General features: G+C 30.5%; 1 protein-coding gene across 1 annotated transcript; it reads right to left on the bottom strand.

Moving 5' to 3' along the window:
* Positions 1 to 1,750: 1,750 nt before the first annotated feature.
* On the bottom strand, positions 1,751 to 9,547 carry LOC102597986 (protein NRT1/ PTR FAMILY 4.6-like). Its single transcript, XM_006357198.2, has 5 exons — positions 9,437 to 9,547; positions 9,235 to 9,346; positions 8,769 to 8,986; positions 3,114 to 3,557; positions 1,751 to 2,904 (listed from the first exon to the last, which is right to left on the bottom strand). Exons 1-5 carry the CDS (start codon positions 9,437 to 9,439, stop codon positions 1,927 to 1,929), a joined length of 1,755 nt encoding a protein of 584 aa, XP_006357260.1. The 5' UTR covers positions 9,440 to 9,547; the 3' UTR covers positions 1,751 to 1,926.
* Positions 9,548 to 12,647: the final 3,100 nt, after the last annotated feature.

The following is a 12,647-nucleotide window of genomic DNA, read 5'->3' as shown; positions in this document are numbered from 1 at the left end:
TGCTTCTGTATCTTTAAATGCTTAGTTTTCTGTTAATTGCTTAGTTGGGTTGTAGTAATGGTTCTCCCACCGGATGGTTAGCGTGGGTGCCAATCACAACGGTCTGAGTCATGACATTAACACTATGAGATTTATATAATTTTACATTATTAAAATTATGCAAAACTAAATATACAATCTTAATAACGAAATTTAACTTATGTACCAAACCACCCTTCGCTTAAGATAGCTACATGGTATACGTATGGTATACATCCTACCTTGTCTAGGTGCGGCTAACCTTAAGGATTCTTTGGTCAATATATTTTGGTGGCCAAAATTCTGGCTATTGTTTGATGTCTTTGCCACATTATGTGGAGAAGAATAATATATATTTTGATAGACATAAGATTCTCAAAGTAGTCATCCTCAAGCAAGTTCAAATTCCAATATTTTAATGCTACATCTATACAAACATTGAACATAATTTTTCTAACAAATTAAAGTCTCGAATCAAATCATATCTTTTTTAAAAACCATTTCTTCTTTAAAGTCAAAATAATAATAATAATAATATCATTGTGTCTTCATTGGATAAAAAGATATATTCTTCCAAGGATGAGGTTTTGAAGTCATGTACGTTTGACAAAGAGGAAACATACAAAAAAGTTTTGGATATACACCAAAAAAAAGTCAATAGACACTATTAAAATGTTCAGTGGCTATTCTCATAGATATTTTGATTGAATCGGTGAGAAAAATAAAATAATATTTTCATATGGAAAAATTAGAAAGTTTTTCACTTTTTCACTGAGAATGTATTTTCAACCATGCATTTTTATAGTAAGCTGGTTTGATGAAAAATGAGTAGGAAAATTGTATTGTATAACAAAAAATTATCAGCGATTCGCTGGCAAAAACCTAATATTATTAGTAGTGAGAATACATGTAGAATATGAATGTTGAGATTTAAAAAGGGTGATGATGCACAATATTTTTGAAAGATAGAATTAATAGAATTATTCTTCAATTTTGTGGCTGAAAAATAAGAAAGAAAAAAAACTTATTGTCTAAACTTAGAGCAAGTACCAAGTGGAAAGTGAAAAAGGAAAAATAAAAGAGAAAGGATTTAGTAAAAGTAACACTAAAAAAGATTATTCAAAATAATTATAAAAAATCTTTTTCCACCAAACGTAGAATTAAAAAATGAAGAATTTTGTGTACAATAAAAGATTATTCGTAGGGTAATGTTGGAATAATGTCGGAATTTGTACGGGCAGCCTTTTTTGTTCTCTTATACTTGTCCTTCAAAATTTGCACCTTCCTCCTATGGCGAAATTAGAAATTTTATTTAAAATGTTCAAGATTTAACGTATACGGTATGAAATTACTTGCACATTGAAGTCGTTATGTATGCATCATAGTGATCATTATTTGCACGTTGAAGTTGTTACATACGCGATTAATAAATTACTGAGGAGAATTTTGAACTCTTACTAGCATCGTTATACAACGTTATACACCCACTCATTTATAGGGTTGCAATGAGTGGAAAGTGAGTCACTAGACGTATGCAAGATCAACATCTTCTGGTTCGATGCAGAAAATTATACCGTATAAATAGAGTAAAACAAAATTTGTCATATATTATATATAATATATAAATTGTTCAACACTCTTTACATAAGTATAGCGACAAAGGATGGCTCAATAAAATTGCTTAACATCGCTCGTTCAATCATAAGTGTGACATTCTTGCATTTTTTTTGAATCCCTTTGTTAGAATTCCTGCTCTGAGTCACACAAGAGGGTCGATAAATCGCGAGACGTTCTTGAATGTGATGTTTTCTTCCCTCTATGCATATCCTCCTCTGTTTCAACACTCCACAAGTTATTCAACATGAACTTGCACAACTATGTTGACATGTTTTTTTGAATTTGCAATGTTTACTTGCTAGATTTGACTGTTGTATACTTGTATTTTGCAGCCCAGAATAAGTAGTGCATAAAGTTTAATGCACTGAGTATGCACATTAGCCAGTAGAACCTCTCTAAATGGTAGTGATTCAAGTTACTACCCGCGAGCCATGGCTTGTTCGTTGAAATGCCTGTTACACGATTGACAATAGACACTATCACCGAGCTGAGGTAGTATCCGATAGCTAAAGAAGCCCACGACAGAGATGTTGCCAATGATCTCATACTCACTGGTGCTTCTGAGAAACAGAATTCTAGTAGCCCTGCTAGAACGAAAAGATCAGCTGACCCGAGAAACAAATACTGAAACGCGATCCAAAAGAATGTTATAGGCAATGGTTTAGCAGAGTCGAGGAGTCCTGAGTCAGTAACTACTCCTTTGCGTTTGATTTCAACAAGAGCTGCAATTGCCATTGCCACAATGGAAAGGAACAAACCGATACCAATACGTTGGAGGTGTGAGATCCCCATTTCTGTTTTGGTTACTCTACGAGCAAATGGGATGATGAAGTGGTCGTAAACTGGTGCTAAGATCATGATGAATACTACAGGGAAAACTGGGAGTGAAGCCGGTGGGACTTTTAAAGAACCAACCTTTGTGTTCATAGAGGCTGCTTGCTGGACAGAGAATGTTGAGAGTTGAGCCAAGCAACAGTTGAGCATGATGGTGCAAGCGAAAATCGGGAGGATTTTCATCACAATCTTAACTTCTTCCACTTGTTGCACTGAGCATTCTAATGCACTACAAGCTGGTGTATCTGAAACAGCTCGATTAAGAAAGCTAAGACTTGTTGATGGAGTGTGAATTGATCCAACGCCTTCTCTGTTTGAATCTTCGCCACCTTCCTTGACTGTTGGAATTGGAGGAGAAGGGCTTGAAGTCATACTTACTATAGCAGTAGTTGAGTTTCTTGATACACCCGAATTTACCAAGGCAGCAATGAGAACCTACGAAAAAAATCATTATATTAGTCGTTTAGAAAAGATATAACTAAAATCACAGTTGTGAAGTACATTTTAAAGCTATGTTACTTGGACTCTCCAGGAATGTTGTCGATCCTCCAAAAATGAACTATTGGAGAATCCGACACACAAGCAGTAATTTTGAAGAGTTCTAGCAACATGTTTTAAAGTGTGTATAATATGAAACTCTATACCTTGCTGATTGTTGTAAGAGGGCTTCCACAAGGTATCTTGTTCCTATAGAACGACGAACCAGCAAGGAAGATTGGGATCGATAAAAATATAGCAAACGTTGATATTCCGAATCCCCATTGCCAACCCTTATTGTCTTCAACCCAAACCACAAATGTGACAGCAATGAGAGCTCCAAAGGAGAGGCAGAACACAAAGTAATTGAAGAAAGTTGATCTTTGCTTTCTTCCTTGTGGTGTTGCTTCATCAAACTGTTCAGCGCCGTGGGGCGGGAGTGATCCCTTTATACCTCCTACACCCAATGCCACAAGGTAAAGCCCTATGAACAACATTGCAGCTTGTGCACCATGAACTTGTTCACAAGGCACGTTCGGAGCTGCTTGAAGGTCGCACGTTGGTGGCTTCAACGACCCCGAACGAGCTTGTATGGTGAGCACCACTAGCCCCTGCAAATTGCAGCATGAATTATGCATATAAGTTTTGTTTGAAGCAAAACTCGGATTAAACAATAATCTCATTTTTAGGTAGTACGAAGGTGGAATTAGCCCAAAATTGTTCGGGGATCAAGACGTTGTCGGGACTCAAGTGTCCCTAAATGATCGGCTATTACATGGCTCACTAACTCTGCCTCGGGTGTAGGTACCTATTATTTGTTACCTCAAATGTTGTTAATGCTAAGACCTAAGTAGAATTAATCAGGGAAAGAGCTAGCCCTTCGGTTATGAGTTCAGCCGAACTCAGTAGTTTTGGTTCAAACCCTGTTTCTATATTAAAAAATCATTAAACATGTACAAATTATTAATTTTGAACCTAATAACTTTAGTCCCGAACCTATAAGCTTCAAATCCTCCCTCCGCCTATGAGACTAATTTAGATAACAGTTCACACATAAAAAAAGTCATGGAAAATTTTCTCTAGCTGTCACAGGAATAAAGAGACACTCTCCTCCTTTTGAGTCCACTTTTTGACATTCCATATTCAGATATATAAAAAGTAACAAAATTAAAATTAAAATTGATGACAAAAATATGTTCACATGATACGAAATATTCATTCTTAATCAGAATTTTCGGGTTTGAGACCTATTGAACACAAAGTTGCCGTTTTTAGAAGTCGCCTTTACCCCGTATATTAGACTTCTTTGTGCGGATCTAATTTTAGTCAAAATCCAATATGGAACATCAGACGTCAGATGGAAAACCCACCCACCCCACCCCCTTGGTTGGGTGGCCCCTTATAGTTTGGGCCATTAAAAAACAAAATCTAAACTATTCTATGCACATTTTTACTTTTGCTAGGTGTATAATCTAGCATTAATAAGTTTAGTTTAATAGTGTCATTTGCCCTTTTGCAAGATGAATATAAAATTAACATTACTAAAAACCACACACCTGTTACATAGGCCTCCTAAAAGTTAATTTATTTTTTATCACCACTTATGGTTAATATTCTCATCAAGCAAACCATAAAAAAGCAAAACCCTATTGCCATATGTTACTTTACATACCATTTATGCAAATTTTCTAATTTAAAATTTGCAAAGTGATATGTTTGTGAGTTGTAAACTTCTAAGTAATAAAGACTGAGACATTTCAAAATTCTTAAAATAAAGTCATACATGACCTACATAGATAAAAATAAAAAAATTAAAAAAACATGGCTTCCATGCTCCAGAGAGAAGATTAAAATATGACCCTTTTAGCTGTTTTATTAGTCAGTACTGTCTATGTTTTTTTTATATACTTCGATTATCGTATATTCAGTTTACAATGATTTATCAGGTTGTCTATACTGTAATATTATACTTCGACTATCATTTATTCGGTTTAAAATGATTTATCAGGTTGTCTATACAGTAATATTTTTTCTTGAAATCTTCATTTTTGTTATTACTTTTTCCTATACTGCTTTGGACCTTCTTTTGTTTTTCTTCTTCTTTATTTCTCCATGCACTAAGTTCTATTGGAAACACTCTTTGTAAAAGTAAAGTCTGCGTATATTTTATCCTCCCTAAACCCTACTTTATGAGATTTTACTGATTATGTTGTTTTAGTATATGACCTTTTTAATACCTTGTTTGGTTGTTCATGATTTCTAGATAAAATTGTCTATTTTAATAAAAATCAAAACTTATATTTTAAACAAACTACTACTATATTTTATTTTTAGTAAATTTTCTGTTTTAAAAAAAAAAAAGAAAAAGAAAACAGACTTTGGTGTTAAAAGAAAAAAACTTTACTACACTTCTGATTTTGTAGTACTAGTCAAAAAAAATTTAAAAGAATTGTAGTACTAGTTGAATATTTGTTGTACTTGCAATCCATGTCATAGAGTTAACAAATATTGACACCAAAAAGGAAAGAGTCGATCCAAAACTTGCATTGGCCCTACCACTATATAATATATTTACATCAAAGGTGATGCAATAGGTTAACAAAAACAAGACCAAATCAAAAGTCACACAACATAACAAACAAACAAACAAAAAGGAAGAGCATGAAGTATGTATGATGTATCCCTTGAAGACGGGGAAAATAACAAGTATCAGATGAAATAATTAAAATACGTACAAGATAATTTGAACATTATTATTAGTTACTTTAAAAGACAATTGCGGAAGTAGGAATTGCAACATGCATTCAAGGAATTTTTTCGCAAATAAGATTCAATTGAACCCCTTTGATTGATTTTGCCATTTGTTGATTAAAAAAAATGATATATAGTCATATGTAGGGTAATATGTGAGATATCAAGTTGTATTTGCCTTAATATGAAATAACAACTTGTTAGCAACAAACAATATTGTTACATTTCTTTTCCAAGAATTTTTATTTTTTTTATAGATGTTTGTATTTATAGTTTTTTTTGTCTTTTTGCTAATTACCCCCCTCATTTAATTCAAAATTTTCGATTTCCAATCCTTATCCTAAGCGCCCGCAACTTCACATAACTTCTCCACAAAAATTTACTCGTCTCTTTCCGTCCTAAAATAAGTGTCTACTCTATAAAAATAAATTGCTCCAAAATAAGCATCACTTTAAAAATTCAATACAAAAACAATAATTATTTTTAACTATACCCTTATATTAAAAACTACTTCTGATTTTAACAATGTTGAATCCTCAAATACTATCTAATATTTTTTCTAGTCTATAATTTCATAATCGAGAAATTCTCAAAGCCAGTTCATGTGGTTCGAAACTCGATGAAAATAAGTTTGTTTCGTTATATCTCCATTTAAAATATAAGACTATTAGACAATCAAATTCAAACTCATGACATACACATCAGACATCACTCTTTTCCCAATAGACCAATTTAAAAACCTAGGGGCAATACATTTCTTAGTCTATTGTCACCATATGTTACATAGTGACAAACGTAAAGTGCGGGAAAAAAAAGTAGTTAAAATCCAAAAATGAAAAAAAGAAGAAGTTATGTATGTAATGGGACCCTAGAAAATGCAAACTCAAAACTAGATACGTTGCATGAATAATATATGTGGGGAAGGTTAGATTCTTAATATGATCTTCCACTAGAAAAAAATAAAATTGTAATATCTAAAAATCGATTCTAATTCGACAAAGATCTTTTTCATCCTATAAACTTTAGTTTTCCATGATGCCAAAAATTAAATTTATTTTTAAAAAAAATAATAGAAAAACAAATCGAATCATATCAAAGTGGTCTCTTTTCAAAGTCATGGTTCATGGGATTTCTTTTGGAATTTTATAGAATAAAAATGACCAAGAAAAAAGGTCCATTATGGGGTTAATATTAATTTCCCATATTTTCTTCGTTAACAAGTTTGATGGATGGGACTATGTGGGGGTGGGTCGGTGGGGGGACTCTAGTAGTGGTGAAACCAAAAATTTCGTTAAGAGTATTCAAGGTTTAATATATATGTATGAAAATAATTTTTTTGATTCATATACTTCGTACAAAATTTCATATATATAGTATAATTCTTTTATGAAGGATGTCCGACTGGCCATCCTAAGCTATATATGGCTATGGCACTAGAGGTGGAGGAGAAAAGAAGCAGACAAGAGAAAGATAAAAAGAAGAAAAGCAACCAATTCCCAAGTATCTTTTGTCATACTAATTGTCAACTTGCATCACTTTGCAAGCAAGTTGCATGGCCAGTTGTTGCAATTTTAACACTAATTTATCATTACTATCTTTAGGATGTCTTTCCCTAAACAATAAATAAAACTAAGTATATAATGAGTGATGACTAGGACATAATCATTTTTTGTTTTCCAAACAATGTTTAGTGTCCTGATTAATCTGAATTCACAATTGTAAAGCTCAATAGAAAGCAAAGCACATGACTAATCTGAATTCACGATTGTAAAGCTCAATAGAAAGCAAAGCACATGACTCGTTAAGAATTTCTTATTTTCAAAATTTGAACTCAAGACTTCTAATTAAAAATAAAGAAACCTCATTCATTTAGTTTCAACTAACCGTTGGTGATTGTTAAGCATGTATTATACTGTGTATGTTATTATTATTGTATACTAAATATATTTATTTATTAATTAATTGAAGACTATCGCACTTCATGTTTTCTACCAATCAAACAATGTGAAGAGTATAATCAAAGTCTTAAAATGAAGAAATATGAAACGTAGAATTATGAAAGAACAAAAATAAAGGAGTAGTAAACAAACATAATATATTTGACTTTTTTTTTTCTCCCTTTTGTTTGTCAAAGTCCTACGCTGTCATTTATAATTTGAAATACTACATAAGAAAAAAAAAACAATAAACTTATTTTTTAATAAAATAAAAGGTAAAGATTCTAAATTAATTATAATTTTATTTTATGTTAATTTATTTTTAAAAATTAAAAAAGAGTGCATAAAAATGTGGCGACGTTACTGCCTTTATTTGATCACATTTCCCAAGTGTTTCATTCAATATTGGCTACATTTGCCTTAATTTCTGCTCATTTTATGTCTCACCCAATTAAAATCCACGTGCCTGCTCTTCAATTAGTTATAAATTACTCCCTCCGTCTCATTTTATATTTCACCTTTTTACTTTGCACTTGCATTAAGAAATAATGTAATTTTACCCCTTCTACCCCTTATTTTAATGTTTTCTTAAGTCAACTTTATTGATAAATGACAAAATTAATTAACTATTCTATCAAGGGTATAATAGGTAAAATATGGTAATTTATGCATAAATTTTATAAAATGACAAATATTGTGGTCCAGTTATTTATAGAAAGGGATGACATATAAAATGAGACGGAGGGAGTATTTCATTAAAAATAAAATATATTTTTTACAAATTATCTCAATACAAATAAATATATCTAATTATAAAAACATAACATTCTCGGGAGAAGTACCATTTTGCATGTTATGAATTAATGATCATGATCATTATTAAAAAATGTACTTATAAAGTAACCTTATTAAAGTAAAATTTTCCAATACCTAGGGGTGGGACATAGAATTAATCATCATCGTGATGGAATGATAAGTATCTTTTTATTTTTAATCGAAGATCTCGAATTCAAGTTCTAAATATCAAGTCAACTTTATTAGAGAAAGTTTTAACCCTTCAATGTGAGACATAAATAGTCTAATATTGATATCGAACATCGAGCCAAAAAATGTGAATGGAAATGGAAAATTTACCATAAATTCGATAAGTGCACTGATGAGATAGATGTAATAAGTAGTGCAGACGGCATCAGATAAGAATCCACCAAGAAGTGCCAATAAAAATGCTGTGCCCATAAAATTAGTCACAGAATTTGCTGATTTTGATGGTGAAAAATGCATGTACTCAGACATATACAACACCAAATTGCTTGCATTTGCCAAAAATGCCAAATTCTCCAACACCTCCACAACTGTCATTTTTCAAAAGAATAATAATAATCAAATTCTCTAAAATTTCACATGCAAGATAAAAAGACAGTTCGATGCACTGAGCTTCTGCTATATACAGGGTCCAGAAAAAAGTCAGACCACAAGGATCTATTGTAGACAGTCTTATTCTGCATTTCTGCAACAGATTGTTTTTATCTTGATCAGATAGCAATAACTTTACCAGTTATGTCAAAAAAAATCAAAGATTTTAATTTTTTTTATATTTTACCTAAGACAAAGGAGGCAGCAAGTAAGCCACCATGTTTCTTAGTAAGTGCAGGCCTATTTTTCCAATCAACATAACCATGCCAAGTGCTTAATTGACTTTGGCTCTCTGTTTCCTGTTATACAAAACAGAGTTTATTTATGAAAATATGAAAGAAAAATTAAAAATAAAGAGGAGAAAAAAAGAGAAAGAAATAGAAACATACCATTATTTATTTATTTTTGTGTGAATTTTAATCTCAACTTGATTTTTTTAGAGGTTTAAATTGAGAGGTTAAAGATTGTAGAGGATTTTAAGAATTTAAGAAGAATGATATAGAAATGAGAGTTATCAAAGTTAGGGGTATTTAAAGAGTAAGAAGAGAATAGTGTGGACCCTTTTGGGAAAAAGCAAAGGTTAAAAAAGAGAGCGGAATCAGAATTTTTAGTTTATGTATTTTAAATTAATTTAAATTATCAAGTCAAAATTATTGAATTCTTTATGATGAAGATTGACTTCACCCTTAATGAAAGATTTCAAAGTTATTTACTCGCACTCGATATATATATATATATATAAATGATTAAGTAAAGCATTCACTTTTTTTTTTAATTTCTCGATGATTTGAATTAATAACTTTAAAGCTAAAAATGAAGGGTATTTACACCGTTTAAGTAATTTCTCGTGTATGCCACTTTCATTTCTAATATAATATTAAAAAATTAAATTAATTGATTTGATATAAAAAGTCAGTATGTAACGTATGCCAAAAAGTCATCCTAGCTAGTCCTATAGAATAATTAAATTATAGATGAATTTCCATTTTTTTTTATTTTCTATGTTTGTTCTTTTTTAAATTCCAATTATGACATATTTTCTCTTGGCCACTTGACTTCCCCTCCACCTGCCTTTTTTCACGGGAAATGTTAAGGAGAGATATTGATATGATTTGTGTCGGAAAGTCTCACATTGGAGATAAAATGCTTATTAATAAAGACAGCTTTATATCGAGGGAGACTCGAACCTGAGACTTTTGATTAAGAATGAAGTAGTACTTACCACTTTACCACAAACCTTGTTGGTAGTTTAGCTACGATTTGTTGTTTTATAAATTATTAGACTTGGTAAATATTCTATCAAATTTTAGACCTTTGAGATTGTCAAAAGTAAACCTATTATAAATTCTAAACTTAATGATTCTACTTCATGCACAAGTCTCGTATTCATATTTTCGGAGTGCAATTATTTTTTAAATAATACAAAATGTTTTGAGCATCAGATTAATAATAGGTATCCATACCTTAGGCGGAGTTAGTGAGTCATGTAATAGGTGACCATTTCGCACTATTCGAAAAACTTGAGTCAGCCACCCGCGCCCGACCAATTGGATCCTGACATACCAATAGGTACCAGAGGAGATCGCTATGAGCATTACTATATTCATATCGTGTTCTTTTACATATACTAATTCTGAAAATATATTTGTAAGAGTTCCAAGAATACAAAACCTAAGTGAATTGAGTTTTCACATTAATAAGTAATAAAGTTTTAATAATATAATTTGGTTATATCCATTGAAGGATTGTATAAAGGTTATTATTTCCCTTTTCATAAGAAAAAGAGATTGATTTGTTTGTTGAAAGAATCATAATCTTTACTTTATTTTAATCTTCAAAAAAATCGAGTAGGTCATTACTTAATTCTTTAGCTGTTTCAAAGTAACAACCTTATATCCTGTGGGCAATTTTATTTTATTTTTTATACAAACAATTTCTTTATAACTTATGACTATTATTATTATTATTATTATTATTTCAAAAAATAAGAGAATACATTTATAACTTACCTCATCTTAAATGAAACACGGGATAATTACCGTCGCTATAATTATTGTCACAGTTTCTATCCTTTGGATGAGCACTTCATGCACACTGAATAACCCCTTCAATGTGTAATAGCTTACAGATCGTACAAAGAATGTAAACGCATCACACAAGTCATATGCAACATGCTCGACTCAAAGACATCTTAAATGGTTATATGATATATTCAAGTTGTTTTTTGTTATGTAAATTTGTCTTTTCTTTAATAATTTGCTTCCATGCTTTGACTTTGAAATTGGAATAATTGACCTTCGTTTTGATATACTATAATTTTTCTTGTCATATCAACTATAATGGAAAAGAAAAATATTTGTGATAATGTCAAAATAATAAAATAGGGATTATAATAAACAATTATACGTTTTAATTTTATCCTAACTGACTAAGCCAACTGCCTAAACAAACCTCCACGTATGTTTCTATTTTCTACTATTTTAGGTCTCACCTTTTTAGTCAACTTTCAATATTTTATAGTCATTAGACAACATATCTATATCCCAAAATTTAAAATTCTTTTGAAAAAAGTGGCATAAGAATTTATTTTTGTAATTGGTATTTATATTTTACATCACATCAAGAAATATAAGATATTGAAGACTAAGACGAATAATGTTCTCCTTAAGAAATTATCGTGTGTGAATGGATGATGGTGAAAATTGTGATTCGATTTGATGAGAAAAATAATAATAAAAAATCATTAGTATCTCATTTTGATTTACATGTCCTTATAATGTGTATAAAAAGTCTATAAAGTTTTCCACTTGCTTGAAAATAGCAATGCATTGGTTGATTTGAAAAGAATAACTAAGTCATATGTCTCTATAAAGTATACTAGATAAGCATAGCACGGGCCCAATAATATAAATGGTATGTTTTGGGGCTAATAACCAAGTTTTTGAAGCGATTGTTTGCGTGGATAAAGGAATAAGTTTTTTTTATCACAAACCTGTACTTTCTTTGACGCTATTTAAGGCATAATAAGACTACCACATACAACATTTTTGAAATATTTTATGTTGTCAATTATCATGATTTATAGTATTTTTACGATAGATTCACTTCAAGAATCAGTGGAATTTTTTGTATTTTTTTCAAAACATATTTTATATTGTCAATTATGATGATTTATAGTATTTTTACGCAATTTTTAAATATAAAAAAAAATTAAAAATAAGACAAATAAATTAAAATGGACCCAATATATGTTATTTTTGTTGTCTCAATTTATGTGACACAAATGAAATTTGGAGAGTCATCCAAATTTTCATATTTTTTTAAAAATGTTTTAAGTTATTAATTATTGTGATTTATAATATTTTTATGTAACTTTCAAATAACCTATATTACTGGTCACTTTGTCCTAATTTATGTGATATGGATAAAATTACAAAATTAACCCTTTTAAAATGTCTTTCAGATATTTTAAGTTGTTAATTATTATTATTTATAATACTTTTTTGGTAATTTTAAAATGATATGTGTTATTTTTTCTGTCCCAATATATGTGGGCCTGATAGAATTCTGAGAGTCAACGTATTGTATTATATAGCTTTT

This window comes from Solanum tuberosum, unplaced genomic scaffold, assembly GCF_000226075.1.
Source record: "Solanum tuberosum cultivar DM 1-3 516 R44 unplaced genomic scaffold, SolTub_3.0 scf00243, whole genome shotgun sequence".
NCBI classification, from domain to species: Eukaryota; Viridiplantae; Streptophyta; class Magnoliopsida; order Solanales; family Solanaceae; genus Solanum; species Solanum tuberosum.
The sequence above is the reverse complement of the archived record's forward strand: the minus strand, read 5'-3'. Positions and strand labels throughout refer to the sequence as shown.